At 49.4% G+C, this 18,632-nt stretch overlaps 1 protein-coding gene across 1 annotated transcript in view; it reads left to right on the top strand.

The window, feature by feature from the left end:
* LOC142065228 (dynein axonemal heavy chain 9-like) overlaps window positions 1–18,632 on the top strand; it is a 144,640-nt gene that overhangs the window by 34,620 nt on the left and 91,388 nt on the right. Inside the window, exons 10-11 of the mRNA XM_075111178.1 lie at window positions 967–1,392; window positions 4,983–5,102. Of these exons, the coding sequence (XP_074967279.1) occupies window positions 967–1,392; window positions 4,983–5,102 (546 nt within the window). The remainder of the gene's footprint in view (window positions 1–966; window positions 1,393–4,982; window positions 5,103–18,632) is intronic.

Here is an 18,632-nt window from a genome sequence, read left to right on the forward strand (position 1 = left end):
ACACAGAATATCAGACAATATAGCTTAAAAACTATTCAAAACTGCTAGAAAAAGGAACTGAGAAGCTCATAGATTTTTCTTAAACTGATGTTGAACAGCCCTTACCCCTGTTTTCACAACAGCGTGTCACCTGAGAACAGCTGATTAACCTGCGCTGCTTTTCCTGTGTAAAAGCTAACGCCTGTGAGCATAGAGAGAGGATTTTAGGTGTCAGCAGATGAAACCTTCAGCATCGTGTTGTTGCAGCTGCAAGTGTGTTACTGCAAGTGTCTCCACAATTCAGCTTTTTTTGCTTAGGTTAAGATTCATCCTACTTAATATTAGGGAATCACTAAAACCACCTCATTGGTAGTGGAGGAGACGGGAACTCCCCCTTGGACAAGGACGTCCCCAGAGATAGCTGATTCTCGTGGGGGGACTGCCGGTACCCAATGATCACTCTCCTGATGAAGGTGCTTGGTTAAGGTGCCTATGTTTGGGCTGGATGATGGCCCTGTGGAAACACGGGTGCACACAAATAATTCAACAAGACCTTAATACATGGATGCCTCTGGCACAGGGAGTAGTTCAGCATGAAGGGAAGCTCTGCAAGGCAGTTTTAGAGGGGATGGGGGCTCTATAAATATAGAGGTTATTATTTGGAAAGGTTTCCTTTATTCTGGTCTTCTGAGAGGGCAGAAAACCTCCTGCTCCCGCAGGCAGGAGTGCTGGCAACAGGGAGAGGTGGGAGTCTGGGGAGGAACCTGTGCTGCTGTGCTGGTCCCAGGTGGGATATAAGGAGCTGGATGCAGGGAATTGGGCACAGGTGCTGTAAACATGAACAGAGGTGATTTAAAGACAGTGATGTTCAGGCCAAGAGAAACCCAATTTATCAGATTGATAGCTTGGGAGCCTGACTCTATTAGCGGCAAAGTAAAAAGCAAGCCCATTCATTTTTGTCTAACAACCTTGTTTTCCCCTTTTCAGAAGAACCTGACAGAGCTGAGGTCCTTTGGGTCACCGCCTTCAGCCGTCAGCAACGTCACCGCGGCCGTGATGGTGCTGACGGCCCCGGGAGGAAGAATTCCCAAGGACAGGAGCTGGAAAGCAGCAAAAGCCGCCATGTCCAGGGTGGATGGCTTCCTGGACTCCTTGATCAAGTTCGATAAGGAGAACATCCACGAGAACTGCCTCAAAGCCCTTCAGCCTTATTTACAAGATCCCAAGTTTAAACCTGAATTTGTGACCACCAAGTCCTACGCTGCGGCTGGCCTCTGCTCCTGGGTGGTAAACATCGTGCGCTTCCACGAGGTGTACTGCGACGTGGAGCCGAAGCGGCAGGCTCTGAGCAAAGCCAACGCTGAGCTGGCGGCTGCCCAGGACAAACTGGCCAGCATCAAGGCCAAAATTGCCGTAAGTGCTCGCCTTTCGGTGGGACCCACCACACCAGTCACTGCTTGGGGGAAAACCCTCCGCTTTGGAGAAAGCTGCTTCTCTACACTCATGTATTTTTAAGGGCAGGGTGGGAATCCAAAGATTCAATAGACAGTAGTCTTTTCTATCCCTTTTATTGCTGCTTTCTACATTTCATCTGTTCTTCTCCAGTCTTCTTTACACCTAAAGAGGAAGGCTGATTATTAATTCTTATTATTCCTATCTAATTTTTAAAACAAAATTTACCTCTACTCATGGGTCCTCAGAAAACTCATTATCTCAAACCAGTATGTTCCCGGTGTGCTGCGCAGGGGCAGGGAAGAGGAACCGGAGGCTGATTCAGAGCTCTGGTAGCGCAGTGCTGTGCCAGGCTGGTTCCCTCCGCTCACTCCCTGGTGATGGGCATGTTTTGCAGGATGAAGACTGCTCTAGTAGGGGTCTGATAATTTGTCACGGCACGGCTCCCTGTCAGCATATCTTGTTCACCATCCTTAGTTAGATTTTTGCTACTTAAAAAAAAAAAGTTAAAAATCAGTTAATAGAAGAAATTACCGTGTGATTAAAAGCGCATTTTTACAGCGAGTATCTTCTAGCCTTTCTCCTTTTCCTTTGAAAAATTACCTCTATGCTAAAGGAAATACTGCTTTTCTCCCTGCCTCCCTCCCTGGCCAAAGTGTGGAAACCAGCCCCGTGGGGACCTCAGCAGCCCGTCCCTCAGACGGCAACGCAGCACCCCATCGCTCACTGTTCTCCAGGTCCCTCCCGCTGCAGGCAGCCACCGCTCATGCTCCAAAACCTGCCCTTTTTTAAGGTGCTGTGGATCTGGGGTCCCTCTTCAGGAGGGCTGTGCTCGTGTACTGACACCACAGTTCATGTAAAATCCCCGTTAACAACCAAAGGTGTGCTGTCAGCTGGGCTGACAGGTTTGTCTTTAAGTAAGTGACTTTGAGATACACACCTGGAGAGGGGCAGCACAGTCATAGAATCATTTAGGTTGGAAAAGACCTCTCGGATCATTAAGTCCAACCATCAACTCAACACTACCATGTCTCCTAAACTGTGCCATGTCTACACGGTATTTGAACCCCTGCAGGGATCGTGACTCCCCCACCTCTCTGGGCAGCCTGTGCCAATCCCTGACCACTCCTTCAGGAAAGAAATTTTCCCTCATATCCAACCTAAACCTCCCCTGACGCAGCTTGAGGCCGTTCCCTCTCGTCCTGTCACTGGTGACTTGGGAGCAGAGACCAGCCCCCCCCTCACTCCAGCCCCTCTCAGGCAGCTGCAGAGAGCGAGAAGGGCTCCCCTCAGCCTCCCCTTCTCCAGGCTAAACCCCCCCAGCCCCCTCAGCCGCCCCCCAGCACACTTGTGCTCCAGACCCTGCCCCAGCCCCGCTGCCCTTCTCTGGACACGCTCCAGCCCCTCAAGGGCCTCCTTGTCCCGAGGGGCCCGAACCTGAGCCCAGCATTCGAGGTGGGGCCTCCCCAGGGCCGAGCACAGGGGCCCCATCCCTGCCCGGCTCCTGCTGGCCACACCAGTGCTGACACAAGCCCGGGGGCTGGTGGCCTCCTTGGCCACCTGGGCACTGCTGGCTCATGCCCAGCCGGCTGTCAGCCAGCACCCCCAGGGCCTTCTCCGCCGGGCACTTCCCAGCCCCTCTGCCCCAGGCCTGGAGCGTTGCAGTCCTCCCAGCCAAGCTTGTCCAAGTACTCCTCTCTTCCACCAGCATATCTTCTTGTTAGAAAATACCTAACTCTTTTCACTCCTATTGGGCTTATTGGTCTTCAAATGCTGACTATACTTCTTGACTAAAAATATAAAAAAGGTCTCCAGAGCTCTCCAGTAGCCCCTTCCCACTGCTGATGAAAGGAGGGTGGGCACGGCACCTGAGGCAGGGATGGATTTAGAGATCTTTAGCCTCTAATTCTCCCATCTCAGATGTGAAATACAGTGCTGGGGACCTTTTTTTATCCCTTTATGTTGCTCGTTTCCAAAGCTTTTAATGCCTGAGCTTTTCTTTTCTTTTTTCTTTTCTTTTCTTTTTAAGAAGTGGGATTTTGTTAAAGAAAATGGCAATCTTTAGGGGGATTAGTGGTACTCCACTGGCATGTGCTTGCAAATCTTTTTTAGGCAAGTTTTTCCCTCTGCAGGTGGGTAACGATACAACACTCAGCGTGGGGGTGGATGTGGAGGTATATCCTTGCTAATCAAGCTGGTATATCTCAGATAGCTTCACTGATGTGAGGCTGATCCATACCTGTTCACAGCCAGGCCCCGAGCTGTCACATACCCATATTTAGTAATAAATGAGATTATTCTGATTGTCAGAATACGTAAGTACCTTCCCCTTTCCTTTGCCTGCCTGGGAAATAAGGTTGCTGCTGCTCTGGGGAGGGTAGGCATAGAAGCACAGTACTCACCGCTGCACACAGATATGTTTGCGTGCTCCTGCAGAGTGTCTGGTGGGGTGCTGCAGGGGTGGGCTGCTCTTTGTAGCTCATAGATCCTCACTTATCAGACCGTGCTTGTGTAATGGCATTTTGTATCTATGAGTGCACGTACAGTCACACGCACGCAGAAACAGAAGCTTTTTGTCTTATTAATTCCAAGGCAGGTGAGGAGAGTCTGCTTTGTGTTTTCCAGTATCCTGGAGAGCTGCAGATATCCCTAATATAATCCTTTTTCATTTTCGGGTTTGTTTGTAGTACGTAGGTCAAATGGTGTTAAAGTGATTTACAAGCAATTTAGCCTTAGCAGTTTGCATCAGGTGCAGATAAAAATCAATTATTACTTCTATTTCTCTTATCAGAAGTATAATGCTCCAAGTATTTGTGGGAGCCATTGATTTGTTTTAGACCAGGTGGTTTGGGCCCTTTCTGCCCCTTCCAGCCCCAAAGCACTTTGCAGCTGACCTTCTCGTGAGATGCTCTCACCTAGTGCCGGTCGGGCTCCGCTGCAGGAGTTCCCCCCGGCACATGCTCAGGCAGCTTTAGGAGCAGAACAACTTTACTGACGTATTTGTCATATCCCCTCCCAGAAACAGGGTGCAGGGGGTATGGCTTGGAGACAGTTCAGGCATACCTCCAGCTGCTCAAGGAGCCCCTTGGGGACTTGAGCACAACTTGGTGAAACAGCAGTCTCAAGGACTGGACTGAGACCAAGGGGGCTGCAGCATCAGGAAGTATAAAATTTGGTTTTCTTAGCTGCCTTGCTCATTGCTCAGCCATAGCACCAGTCATCGGTATTTGGCCGTAAGGACTCCCTTTCCTAGTTTCAATTCACACCAGGGCAGAGCCCCAAATAAATTGGTTCTGTGGGTTCTTTGCCTCTGCCCTGTGCTGAGGATGTGAGTTCAAGCATGTAAAATAGCACAGCCCATCGTTGCCCTGCGCTGGCTCCTGATGCCACGGCACTCTTAGGGGCTGCACCCTGGGTGCCAGCCTGGGCAGCGTGAGTTGTGGTGGAGCTTGGCCAGCCCTACCCACAGCAAGAATCACCTCTGGGGGAGGGTTTTCCTTAAAACTGTGCTGTTATTTTCTTCTTTTTTATTTTGTTTTGTTCATGTGCAGCGCCTCAATGAGAACCTGGGAAAGCTCACTGCCAAGTTTGAGAAGGCCACTTCAGACAAACTCAAATGTCAGCAAGAAGCTGAAGCTACAGCGTGTACCATCGCTCTTGCAAATCGGCTGGTGAGTGTCAGCAGATGCAACTCTAATGGCATGAATGGGAGGTGTCAGGTGCTGCTGAGATGCAAACCATGTGCACATCCCCTAATTTTTTTGAAACACATTTCCTGCACTGCAGCAAGATTCAGTAATGAAAATGAATTTGCATTGGCTGATTTCACACATCAGGGTAGGCACTGCTTGTATTTAAAGAGACTGGCTCTTCACAGCTTTTGTCTCCTTTTTGTTACTTAAATGCATGATCAAGTACCGCTGGGCCAAAACCATGTGCCTCAAAAATCGTGTTGTAAAAAGAAATACGGAACATGCCAGTAGCTTTGCAGGTTTTGAAATGACAAAAACATAATAGTGAAAAGCTTTAAAAAACTGGGGCATGTCCCTGTTATCAGCTCATTGGTATGCGTTGCAGGCTGTCCTACCTTCAAAATATGCAGCCTCTTGGTCCTCTGTGGGGGCAATGCTCTTGTCACGGCTTCACAGATAAGAAACTGAGAGTTAATGGCTTCTGTCACACTGCCCTGTCAGCTGGAGCCCCAGCTCACATCCAGTGCTGCAATTGCCCTTAAGGCTTTGTGTTTTGGCTCCTGCGTTGGCTCTTAGCTTGGAGCGAGCCAGTTCTCCCTGCAAGCAAGGAACCACGGCTGCAGGAGACCATCCTGTGCTTGAGCTCTGTCCTGGCAGGCGGTGGGGCTGGAGCTGGTTCTAGCAGCTGGCTCTGCTGACTCAAGCTCACCCTCTAGCATATGAAGGCAGCATTGACATCACCTCGGTGGAGAACCCCAATTTTTTTATGCTTTTAGAACATCTGACTCTTTTGACCTGCAGGGAAGGTGCAAGTAGGGGTCCAGACTTCCACGGGTGCAGATTTAGGCAGCGCACTCCAGCACTGCTTCTGCTGCAGCTGTTGGCGTGTGAAGTGCCTGCCTTGCCCTGTTTTGGGTGGGGGATGTGTGCGCAGCTCGGCACACGGCTCCTGCCTGAGACCTGGCAAAGCTCACTGAAACGCATGGCCCCTACCTTGCGGCCGTGCCGCCTGATTTTGTAGCAGCACTGAAAGGAAGGCTGCTGTGCTGCCCTTCCTCCCAGGAGCAGTGGCGATGTTGAGTTCAAGCCACGCTCCCTTCCAAGAGGCTGTACCTGTAGCCCCAGGAGAGCGCCCTGCTCGGTCCCCACGGACGGAAGGTGGTCTCAGTCTGTCTTGTTGAAGCTGCCTCTGCTGGTGGGGCTGGTGGCAGCTAAGTCAGAATCCAAAGGTTATTTCTAGAAGTGATGCTGGATGCAGGTTTCTCTGCTCGTTTTACGACCTCATGGCTGTGTTGGGCTGTAATTTGTATGTAAAGTGTCTATATGTATTCCAATATAGCGTGCAGCGATAAAGATAAAAAGATAGCCAAATGGTTAAGCTTTTTCCTTTGGACGTGGAGAGTTGTGTTCAATTCTCCATGTCATACTCTCAAACCTTCTTTGGTGACCTTCAGTAAATTGCTTTAGCCTGGATTTTCAGAGCTGTTTAGATTTCAAGTGGGTCTTTGTGGGCGCATGAAAAAGGTTGCATTTAGCGGGGCATCAAAGTGCTCCCCAAAACTGCACGGTTCACTTGCTGCCTGTTCAGGTACTGGGAAACTTCTAAAAAATGAACATCTTTAATCTCTGTGTGCCTGCTTTGGAAAACAGGAGTGCGGCACTGCTGTAGCACAGGCAGCTGCTTTGCAGCCAAACGCAGGCAGGGCTGTGATATACTCAGATGTAAGAGGTCAAAGACAAACAGCAGATACGTCCCTTTCTATACTGATTTCAATCTGTTTTATGCCACCACCGTAGGAGTTTTATGCTTTCATGTCTTCAAGTTAAACACCGAATGTTTCCAAAACCTTTAATTAAACCAGGAAAGTAGCTTTTTCATTTGAAAGAGCCGTTTATATTTCTGGGGAGATTTTGCAGGATGAGTATTTCCCTGCATCTTTCCACAGCCTAACAAAGTCCTGTTTAACACGTGATGTGGAAGTAGATCGTGGCTCTGAGTCACCTCGGAGTCAGTAAACACAAAATACAAGGCGAAAATGTTTCATGAAAAAGAAACATAGAAATGATGATTTCAGTTCTTTCAATATAAACGTGTGTGTGTGTGTGTGTGAGTGTATGTTTTACTGATTATAGCTTAGTTTCGCCTCAGTTAGTACCACTGTAACAAACAGAACGTGATTTCTTAAAGATGCACGTTTAGCATGTGAATTCTTGGCTTAAAGCCTAGCTCTTCATTCAGGTACAACTCTGATACTGTGATAAGGAAAAACTGTGGGATTTTGGGGTTTGGTTTTTTTTTTTTTGGCTTAGCTATATTAACAAGAACGTCCTTGTAAAACAACAAAAACCCCCAATATAGATTACCACCTGTGACGTATGTTCCTACGTGATTTTTAAAGTTTAATAATTTCCTTTAAAAGAAAGTATTTTCATTCTGAAATCCAGATAAGACATTGGAATCAAGTTATAGAAAAACTTTCTTTGGTTGCAGCTGAGGTTTTTGCGATGATGTACCCATCTGTCCGTGGTCCGATAGCACCGAGTTTGTGCCATGGGCAGTAGAATCTCAGTGAAGCAGCAGGAATATGTTTGCTTTTAAGTGTGTTCTTTACCTTCCTCATTAACTGGGACTGCCCGCAGGCTCCAGGTCAGCACCTGCTTGAAAGCAGTACTTGTTCATGTTATTTGCTGGTGCTGGACTATGTACTTAACTGCTAAATTCCTTAGCGTGTTCTTCATTGTTTAGGCACAGTATTGATGATTTACTTTGGACACCAGTTTAGCTACCTTGCCTTCAAAGCCTTCCCGTTTCTTTGCTCTTGAAATGCTTTGGATGCACTGTGTTGTGGTTTAGCAGCAGCTCAGCCCCACACAGCCACTCGCTCACTCCCCACCGGTAGATGGGGGAGAGAATCAGAAGGGTAACGCTCGTGGGTTGGGATAAGAACAGTTTAATAATTAAAATTAAAAGAAACAACAGTAGAAATGCAATGTAAAGGAGAACAACAAGAGGCGCAAAGCCCCGGAGGAGAAGGAAGGGAGGGGAGAGGGGGAACGAACCGCCGAAACAAACCGCCCGCGCCACAGCCGCTCACCGCCCGCCGACCCGACGCCGCGCCGCCCCCGCGCTGCCACTGCCCCCCCTCAATATATTGGCCATGGTGTCACGTGGTATGGAATGAACCTGCCATTGGCCAGTCGGGGTCAGCCGCCCCCACCATGGCCCTGCCCCTCCCAGCCCCCCCTGCCATGCCACGCGGCAGAGCGCGGGAAGCTGGAAAGGTAGCCGACCCCCACAGTGAGGAGAATTAACCCCTTCTCAGCCAAAACCAGCACATTCTCCACCCCTTATTCCATACCATTTACACCATGCCCAGGTCCCATACGATGCAATACAACCGTACCAACCACCACCCCTCCCCTTCCCATCCTTTAACATAATACACAGACATCATTCCCTTAGTTCATGGATCTTCCCTGTAAAATGTCCATTAAAATGTCCATTGAGTTCACCCAGTCCATGACTCTGGGCTCCATCTGTTGTATCAGTCTTTCCGGGTGGGAGAGATGGTGTGTGGCGTTGGGCGGCTGCATACCGAGTCAGTCATCGTTCCATCACTGCTGCACGGCTTGTTTCATAGTTGATCTTCCATGGGTTGGGAGGCTCGTACTCTGATATCGTTGATACGACACAGAGGTGACACACAGTATTATATAGCAGTTCACATTGTGCCATTCAGTTCATTGACTGTTTTCACCCAAAATCAAACCCCCTTGAGGCACACATCGGATTTCTCCATCCTCCCGCATCACCCACCAAGTGCACCCAGGTCCTCGAGCAAAAGCAATCCCACGAATGGCTTTGCCTTTGCCGGAGGCAGGAAGAACCCAGACTGTTTTGCCCAGCGTACTTTTTGCGTGCACTACAGGGACTCCATCCCCTTCCACAGTATGTAGGATTTCTGACTGGGCAGGGCCAGCTCGCCTGGCAGATCCCCTCGTGTTGACTAACCACGTGGCTTTTGCTAAATGTGTATCCCAGTGCTTGAATGTCCCACCCCCCCTTGCTCTCAGCGTAGTTTTTAACAGTCCATTGTACCGCTCCATTTTCCCAGAGGCTGGTGCGTGACAGGGGGTGTGATACACCCACTCAATGCCGTGCTCTTTGGCCCAGGTGTCTATGAGGCTATTTCGGAAATGAGTCCCGTTGTCTGACTCAGTTCTCTCTGGGGTGCCATGTTGCCACAGGACTTGTTTCTCAAGACCCAGGATAGTGTTCCGGGCAGTGGCGTGGGGGACAGGAGATGTTTCCAGCCAGTCAGTCAATGTTTCTACCATTGTAAGCACATGGCGCTTGCCTTGGCGGGTCTGTGGGAGTGTGATATAGTCAATGTGCCAGGCCTCCCCATATTTGTATTTCAGCCATCGTCCCCCACACCACAGAGACTTTACCCGCTTCGCTTGCTTGATTGCAGCGCATGTGTCACATTCGTGGATAACCTGTGCAATAACATCCATGGTCCAGTCCACCCCTCGATCACGAGCCCACCTGTATGTTGCATCTCTCCCTTGATGGCCTGAGGTGTCATGGGCCCACCGAGCTAGAAATAGTTCACCCTTATGCTGCCAGTCCAGATCCACCTCAGCCACTTCAATCTTGGCAGCCCGATCTACCTGCTGGTTGTTTCGATGTTCTTCAGTGGCCCGACTCTTGGGGACGTGAGCATCCACATGCCGTACCTTTACAACCAGTTTCTCTACCCGGGCAGCAATATCTTGCCACAATGTGGCAGCCCAGATGGGTTTGCCTCTGCGCTGCCAGTTGCTTTGCTTCCATTGCTGCAGCCAGCCCCACAGGGCATTTGCCACCATCCAGGAGTCAGTATAGAGATAGAGCACTGGCCACTTTTCCCGTTCAGCGATGTCTAAGGCCAGCTGGATGGCCTTTACCTCTGCAAACTGGCTCGATTCACCTTCTCCTTCAGCAGGTTCTGCTACATGTCGTGTAGGACTCCATATAGCAGCCTTCCATCTCCGGTGCTTTCCCACAAGGCGACAGGACCCATCAGTGAGCAGGGTGTATTGCTTCTCATCTTCTGGCAGTTTGTTATACAGTGGGGCCTCTTCAGCACGTGTCACCTCCTCCTCTGGTGATAATCCAAAATCTTTGCCTTCTGGCCAGTCCATGATCACTTCCAAGATTCCTGGGCGACTGGGGTTTCCTACTCGAGCCCGCTGGGTGATCAGTGCAACCCATTTACTCCACGTAGCATCAGTTGCATGGTGTGTAGAGGGGACGTTCCCTCTGAACATTCAGCCCAGCACTGGCAGTCGGGGTGCCAGGAGCAGCTGTGCCTCAGTACCAACCACTTCTGAAGCAGCTCGAACCCCTTCATATGCTGCCAATATCTCTTTTTCAGTTGGAGTATAGCGGGCTTCAGACCCTCTGTATCCCCGACTCCAAAACCCCAGGGGTCGACCCCGGGTCTTCCCCTGGCGCTGTCTGCCAGAGGCTCCAGGTAGGGCCATTCTCCCCGGCTGCGGTGTAGAGCACATTTTCTACATCTTGTCCTGCCTGGACTGGCCGAAGAGCTACTGCATGGACTATTTCTCGTTTAATCTGTTCAAAGGCTTGTCATTGCTCAGGGCCCCATTTGAAACTGTTCTTCTTCCAGGTCACTTGACAGAGAGGGCTCACGATCAGACTGTAATTTGGAATATGCATTCTCCAAAAACCCACAACGCCCAAGAAAGCTTGTGTTTCCTTTTGCTAGTTGGTGGAGACATGGCTGCTATTTTGTTGATCACATCCATTGGAATCTGACGACGACCATCTTGCCATTTGATTCCTAAGAACTGGATTTCTCGTGCAGGTCCCTTCACCTTACTTTGTTTTATGGCAAAACCAGCTTTCAGGAGGATTTGGACTATTTCCTTTCCTTTCTCAAAAACTTCTTCCGCTGTGTTGCCCCACACAATGATGTCATCAATGTATTGTAGGTGTTCTGGAGCTTCTCCCTGTTCCAGTACAGTCTGAATCAGTCCATGGCAAATGGTAGGACTGTGTTTCCACCCCTGGGGCAGTCGATTCCAGGTGTACTGGACGCCCCTCCATGTGAAAGCAAACTGTGGCCTGCACTCTGCTGCCAGAGGGATTGAGAAGAATGCATTAGCAATATCAATTGTGGCATACCACTTGGCTGCCTTGGACTCCAGCTCGTATTGAAGTTCTAGCATGTCTGGCACAGCAGCACTCAACGGTGGAGTGACTTCATTCAGGCCACGGTAGTCTGCTGTTAGCCTCCACTCTCCGTTAGACTTCCGGACTGGCCATATGGGACTGTTAAAGGGTGAGTGGGTCTTACTGATGACTCCTTGGCTCCTCAGTTGGTGAATGAATTTATGGATGGGGATCAGAGAGTCTCTGTTGGTGCGATATTGCCGCCGGTGCACTGCTGTGGTGGCGATTGGCACCTGTTGTTCTTTGACCTTCAGCAACCCCACCACAGAAGGGTCTTTTGAGAGACCGGGCAAGGTAGACAGCTGTTCAGTTTCTTCCGTCTCCAAGGCAGCTACACCAAAAGCCCACTTGTAACCTTTTGGGTCCTTGAAATACCCTCTCCTGAGGTAGTCTATGCCAAGGATGCACGGAGCCTCTGGGCCAGTCACAATGGGGTGCTTCTGCCACTCATTCCCAGTGAGGCTCACTTCGGCCTCCAGTACAGTTAGCTCTTGGGATCCCCCTGTCACTCCAGCAATGCTGATGGGTTCTGCCCCTATATAGTTTGATGGCATTAAGGTGCACTGTGCGCCAGTGTCCACTAAAGCTTTATACTCCTGTGGGTCGGACATGCCAGGCCATCGGATCCACACAGTCCAGTAAGCCTGGTTATCCCTTTCCTCCACCCAGCTGGAGGCAGGGCCCCTCTAGTCCTGATCATGGCAGTCACAACTCACTTCCTGTAAACGTGAATCAGGAGTCCCTCTATTACACTTAGAAATAAAATCTGCGCTTCTACTCCTCTGTCTGGGGACTTGCTCGCTGGAAACTGGAGCAGCAGCTCTCCTGGAAGAGCCTCCCTGAGTGACTGTTCTTCCTTGCAGTTCATGTACTCGTGCCTGTAGGGTCGAAGTAGGCTTGCCATCCCACCTCATCATGTCCCCTCCGTGGTCACGCAGGTAGAACCATAGGGTGGCCCGTGGTGTGTATCCCCTTCTTTGAGCCAAAGGACGCTTATTCCTAACAGCTGAGACACTGCTCTGTCGAGGTGGGGAGTAGGACAGATCTTCTTTGAGTTGCTGGACCTCTTGGGATAGTTTCTCCACAGCAGAGACGAGCGAGGAAGAGAGATTTGTGTCTTAATCCCGGAGTCTATCTATCACCTCTGCCACCGTTAGTGTCTCGTCATCTTTCCAGGACATCACTGCCAATGAGTTTGCATGCGAAGATGGTGCGCTCCGTACAAACTTCCACCACATGGGTCGTGTGCACTCGGCTTCATCTGGATCTTTGGATGACCGTTGATCGTCCAGGTCACCATAAATCACCTCAAACACAGCTAATTCCCTTAGATACTGGATGCCTTTCTCCATAGTTGTCCATTTTCCTGGGTGATATGTAACATCTTCTTTAAAGGGATACCTTTCCTTCACTCCAGACAGGAGTCGCCTCCAGAGGCTGAGGGCTTGTGGTTTTTTTCCAATTGCTTTGTCAACGCCCCCTTCCCCAGAAAGGGATCCCAATTGTTTGGCTTCTTTTCCCTCTAGTTCCAGGCTACTGGCCCCATTATCCCAGCATCGGAGCAGCCAGGTGACAATGTGCTCACCTGAACGACGGCTATAATCTTTTCGCATATCTCGCACTCGCTTAAGGACAGGGATCGGGTGGTCTCTATTTCATTTATTACTTCTCCCTCCTCTCCCCGCGATGGCCCTGGTTCTTCATCATCCTGTTCTAAACGAGTTGATGTCCGCTTCCAATATTTCGTCTTGTGTATGGGGGCAACTGATACTGGTACGGGTTTATTTTCTGAGCTAGCTCCGGTACTTGTTGTGGGGGTTTGAGCGGCTGCAGTGCCTGTTGTCAGGGCTGGATTGTCTACAGTGCCAGTCACTTTGCATTTCAATCCAGAGACCTTCTCTTCCCCTTGGGAGCACTGAATACTGTTGAGCAGGGCTCGGTATGCATGGGCCAGACCCCAGCGTGTTGCAGTTATCTGTGTCTCTCTGGAGTTCCCAGCGTAACAACATACTTTCTCCAAATATTCTACTAGTTTTTTAGGATTCTGCACTTGTTCAGGGGTGAAACTCCAAAACACTGGGGGTGCCCACTGCCCTAGGTATTTGCCCATGCTATCCCACATGCCCTGCCACTCGTAACTATCAAGCCTCGGGGCAGATTTCTGGGTGATATTCTGAAGTTGCTTAGTCAAAACCAAAACAACATGCCCAAAAACTAACAATAAGTGCACCTTAACTACCCAAGGATGTTCAAGATACAAAAACGTTGTTGTAACAAAGGCACAGACATCATAGAACAAAGTTGCAAAGGTACTATTCTGTATTTCCTCCATATAAAATCTCTCAGAGGAGGAGGTATAATTGCTAATTGCCTCAACAAGGTGGTATCCGAAGTAAGTACAGTAACGGTTTCAGCAAAAACCCCAAATACCAGATAAAGCTGAAAACGAGTGTTTGTATAACAAATCTTGTAGGCAAAACATTACTAATCACAGCAGAACACAGCAGACTCAAACAACCAACACCGATTTTTAACACCAACTGCAAAAAGGACAACATGGTGCTGGGACCAGCAGCTGTTGTTATCTCCAACCCTTGAGCCCCACGTTGGGCGCCTAAAAGACTGTTGTGGTTTAGCGGCAGCTCAGCCCCACACAGCCACTCGCTCACTCCCCACCGGTAGATGGGGGAGAGAATCAGAAGGGTAACGCTCGTGGGTTGGGATAAGAACAGTTTAATAATTAAAATTAAAAGAAACAACAGTAGAAATGCAATGTAAAGGAGAACAACGAGAGGCGCAAAGCCCCGGGGGAGGGGGAAGGGAGGGGAGAGGGGGAACGAACCGCCGGAACAAACCGCACGCGCCGCAGCCGCTCGCCGCTCGCCGACCCGACGCCGCGCCGCCTCCGCGCTGCCACTGCCCCCCCCCAATATACTGGTCATGGTGTCACATGGTATGGAATGAACCTGCCATTGGCCAGTCGGGGTCAGCCGCCCCCACCATGGCCCTGCCCCTCCCAGCCCCCCCTGCCATGCCACGCGGCAGAGCACGGGAAGCCGGAAAGGCAGCCGACCCCCACGGTGAGGAGAATTAACCCCTTCTCAGCCAAAACCAGCACACACTGGAGACCAGTTTTGTCCCTGTCCAGGCTTCAGGAGAACCACAGCAGCAAACTCAGAAATCCTGAAACCATTAAAGCAATTAGGAAGCGGTTATGCACAAACTGCTTCTCCCACCCAGCTCTTACTGATGTTGTGCCAACAGGGGAAACCACTGTGGCTCTGCCTGGTCACCAGTGGGTCATGTTGGCCAGTCCTGTAGTTATTTCTCTTGTATATACTTATATATACTTCAAATGAGAATGTTGAGGCAACCAGGTTTCAAGTCTCTCGCTGAAACAAACTGAAAATGGTAACAGGCAAAAGGGGGACGTGTTAGGGTGCAGCCTGGTCTGTGCATCCGGAGGACCGGCTGGAAGAGGCTTAGATTTGGGGCAGATAAAGGACATCGCTCAGCTTTAGGCTTTCTACTTTGTGTGCAGTTGTTATTTTTCAGCCCTGCCAGTCCTTGCTGAGGTTTATAAGCCATTTTCATTTAGATTGAATTTGGACGTCTGCTGAGGTACGGCGCGTTGCCATAGTGGGGACCACGATCAGTCACGTCTCCCTGTGCTCGCAGAGGTGATGCCTGGGGAGGCTGGAAAGCGGTTTTGCTCTGCATTCGAAAGCATGGAGAGCTTCCCCAAGCTGTGCCTGTCTATGTGCATATGTGCAACAGGCTAAACATAGTTTTCTCCGTAATCTGCCAATGTTGTTGTCATCTACCCCCTGGCTGCTGCCAGGACGCGCTCTGCCCTAGGTTGAAGCACCCTTTCCTTTCATCATTAGAGAAAAAGCAGAGCCAGGTGGAAGTAAATCTCTACTCCTGCGTCTAGGATCGCACAAAACTGAAGCATCACATGACTGCTACAGTCTTTGCAGTGGTGAAGAAGATTAGTACTGGGCAGGGCCCTGGATTCTGCTAGAAAAAAGCAGCTTGTTTTTTATTGATCTCTAGCTGGCAAACACCATCTGCCTCACTTGCGCTGGGTGAATTTTTCAGCCTGATAGTCACAAGCGTTGGTAACAGATAAGAGGCTGACAGCTTGGGGAAGCCAGTGTCAGCCCTGGGCTTTTATAAAGCAAGGAAGGATGGAGTGGGATTGTTTGCATCCTGGTTTTGTCTGTGGCTTGCTGAGAGATGAATACACATGTATACACAAACACCCAAAACACTGCTGAGAGTCTCCTGTTGCTCCAAACAGTGTACCGCCTAAAAAAGTGTCCAGCAGCAAACAAGGCAAGAAAAACAGATATCCGTCCCATTCAGTGCCTGCTGCCACGTCTCCAAATCAAAGATTTTGAAAGAGTGATGCTTGGAGCTCTCCTAATGCTGCAAATAGGCTCATAAATTATCTTTCTGCTGCTTCCTCCCTCCCATCCCTCTTTATCCTACCTAACTGTGACAGGAAAACCCTGGAAAAGATGGAAGGGCAGAGCAGCCCCCTTAGTAGTGCCTGAGTCACCCAGACAGCACTTCCCACAGAGACCCTCCATGGGTGACGTCTTGGGACTGGCGTGCAGATGACGGGATTATCACCTTCAGCTTTCCAGCCTGAGGGTCGAGCGGTGATTAGTTGGCTGGAAGGGTTTCAACTCTTGCTGCCACACTGACGGCTCCAACTTCCCACTTGCGTGGAACTTTCTGCGATGGAGCCAGAAATGCATTGCACAGATGACTGCAGGTGTGTGCCGTCCTGCTCCTGGAGCCAATAAAGCCCCAGGACCTGCAGGCAGCATTAGCCACTGATGGGCAAAGTCATCCAGACTAAATCCAGAAGCTCTGTCTCTCATTTCAAGTGGAGACGAGCACAGGCTGTCTGCTCAAACTCGTGTCTGGAACCGAAATCCCTGGATGAATGCCCCTTGGGCTCCTGTTTGGAGCTTCAGTGGGGGAGAGTACGGCTCTTGCCAGCCCAGTTGCAAAGAGAGAAAGGTAGCTCTGGCTTCTCATGCTGCCAAGATGTTGCAGCACCAGGGGGATGCATGATTATTAGGGGTCTCTGCTTACTGTGGATCATACAGAAGACAGTGGAAGAATAATATGATTAGGGTCAGGGATGATTTAAAAGCCTGGGCAAGGCCAGGGTTATTCCTGCGGGTGGAAATTATTACAGTTCAGTGCAACTTGTTGGGAGATGAGGAGAGAGGCACTCAGTCCCTGGGAGATCAGCGGCCTCTGCCTGCAGCTGGGATACAAGCGGCAGCTTTTATTTTATGGTTTAACAGGGAATCTGTTCACTTAGAGTTTTTATTTAGAGGTGAAATCTTATCATGTTTGCCATAAGATGGAGAGGAATGCCAGAGGAGCGGGGACGCTGCGTCCCAGGCCATGTTGGTTACACCTCCTCCCCACCCCATGGCCTAGGAGCAGCTTGAATTGAGACTCCGTTGGGTTCCTTCAAGCACTGTGTGCCTTGGCTGGTTGCAGGACAGAGCTGCTGCTGTGAGGAGCGGCTGGCAGGCGGCATAGCTGAGGGAGCACTGGACACAGCCAGCCGTAAATGCAGACAAGAACAAGTTATGTCAGTGCCAGTTCCACTAGCTGTTTTTAAAGGCCTGGTTAGAAAGAACAGCTTGCTATTACTGCTGTCAAAAATGGATCGCTTCTGTAGTGTATGCAAGGAACTACTTGCATCCCAACTTACTGCTGTGCAATGCAAACCGTCTCCTGTGTCATCTAGGAATAAATCCTGACAGTCCTTCTGATGTGCCATTTATGTGACATCCAAGATGCGTCACTATATGACTGTGGGCAGAAATAAGTTCCCAGACTTTGAAGTAAGCATATTTGGGGTCGTATGAAGAATACACCTAACTAAACACAGGTGGTGGTGTCTGGATTGAAAAATGAAACAAGGGGACGAAGGCAAGCAGAAATTTTGCAGTGCCTTAATTTTAGTTTGGCATCTTGTGAATCTTAGGTGATCTAGGGAAGGTGCTCCAGGATGCAAGGGACAGGGAGCAGGGAGTGTCTAGGGACCTGTGCACCAGAAAAGGGAGGCTGGCTGATGTTGGTATTTGTGAGTGGATGTGCGCTAATGTGGCAGATGAGATTTAGTGATGACAAATGCAAAATAATGCATGCAGGAAAAACGAACTGTAATCATGCATTTACATTGATAGGTCCTAATTGCACTATTATCACTCACAGAAGAGCTCTTGGAGTTGTTGCAGAGAGTTCTCAGGAACAGCAGGGTGGTACTCAACTAGAGGAAGAAAGGCAAATTGAATATTATGAATGGGTAAGAAAAAATCAGGAAGCAGAAGTTAAACAGTTGTCGTGCCATCCCAGAGCTGTGGTGTGCCTACATCTCGCATGCTGAACAGTCGGGTCACCCCATCCCAGAAGGCTGTAGGTGACCTAGAAAAGGTACAAAGATGCATGCAACATCTTCCATAGGTGAAAAGAGGAAATACATTAGGACTCTTCATTTCGGAAAAGGGATAGTGTAGAGATAGATGTGACAGAGCCTATAAAATCATGACTAGTATGGAGAAGGTGAATAGGGAATGATTGCTCACTAACCCTCATTATCAAAGAGCTACAGGTAATCAAATGAGATGGCTTTCAACTTGCTACTTGCTAAACAAAAAGAATTCCAATGCCTTCTAGGGTCTGAGCTGGAAGACACCTGGGATTTCTCTAAGATACTAAAACTGGCAGTAGCGTGTGACCCAGGCAAAGTTGAAGAAAAGACCCTCAGGACCTAAGTGGATAAAAAAACTCACCTCAATAAATTAATTAGGAATATTTAGAGAGTCTACAAGTATTAGGAAAGTCAGATCAATAAAGACTCGTGCTCTTAGAGGCTATGGGAGTAGTATGAGAATTGACCTGAAGGAGGCTGGAGGAAAGACCTGTAGGTACTGAATGTGTAAAAGCTACAAAGAAGGATGGCAGAAGTGGACTTCTCTGCACTGTTACTGGAGTTGAGATTAAGGATAATTTATGTATGGGCCTTAAAAATAACTGATAATTTAAAAGTAGCGCTTTGCTTGTTTTTCAACAAGTAGGATTATGTAAGAACAAATACGTGGGCTGAGACCAGGGTCTGTCCAGTTGCAGCTGGACTCCAGCAAATTTCCAGAACAGAGGAGAAACAGGGCAGCTATATCCCACACTGCCAGATCTCTCATATTTTCCAGCCTCCGTAGGCTCCACTTTAA

This window comes from Phalacrocorax aristotelis, chromosome 16 (assembly GCF_949628215.1).
Source record: "Phalacrocorax aristotelis chromosome 16, bGulAri2.1, whole genome shotgun sequence".
Taxonomy (NCBI): domain Eukaryota; kingdom Metazoa; phylum Chordata; class Aves; order Suliformes; family Phalacrocoracidae; genus Phalacrocorax; species Phalacrocorax aristotelis.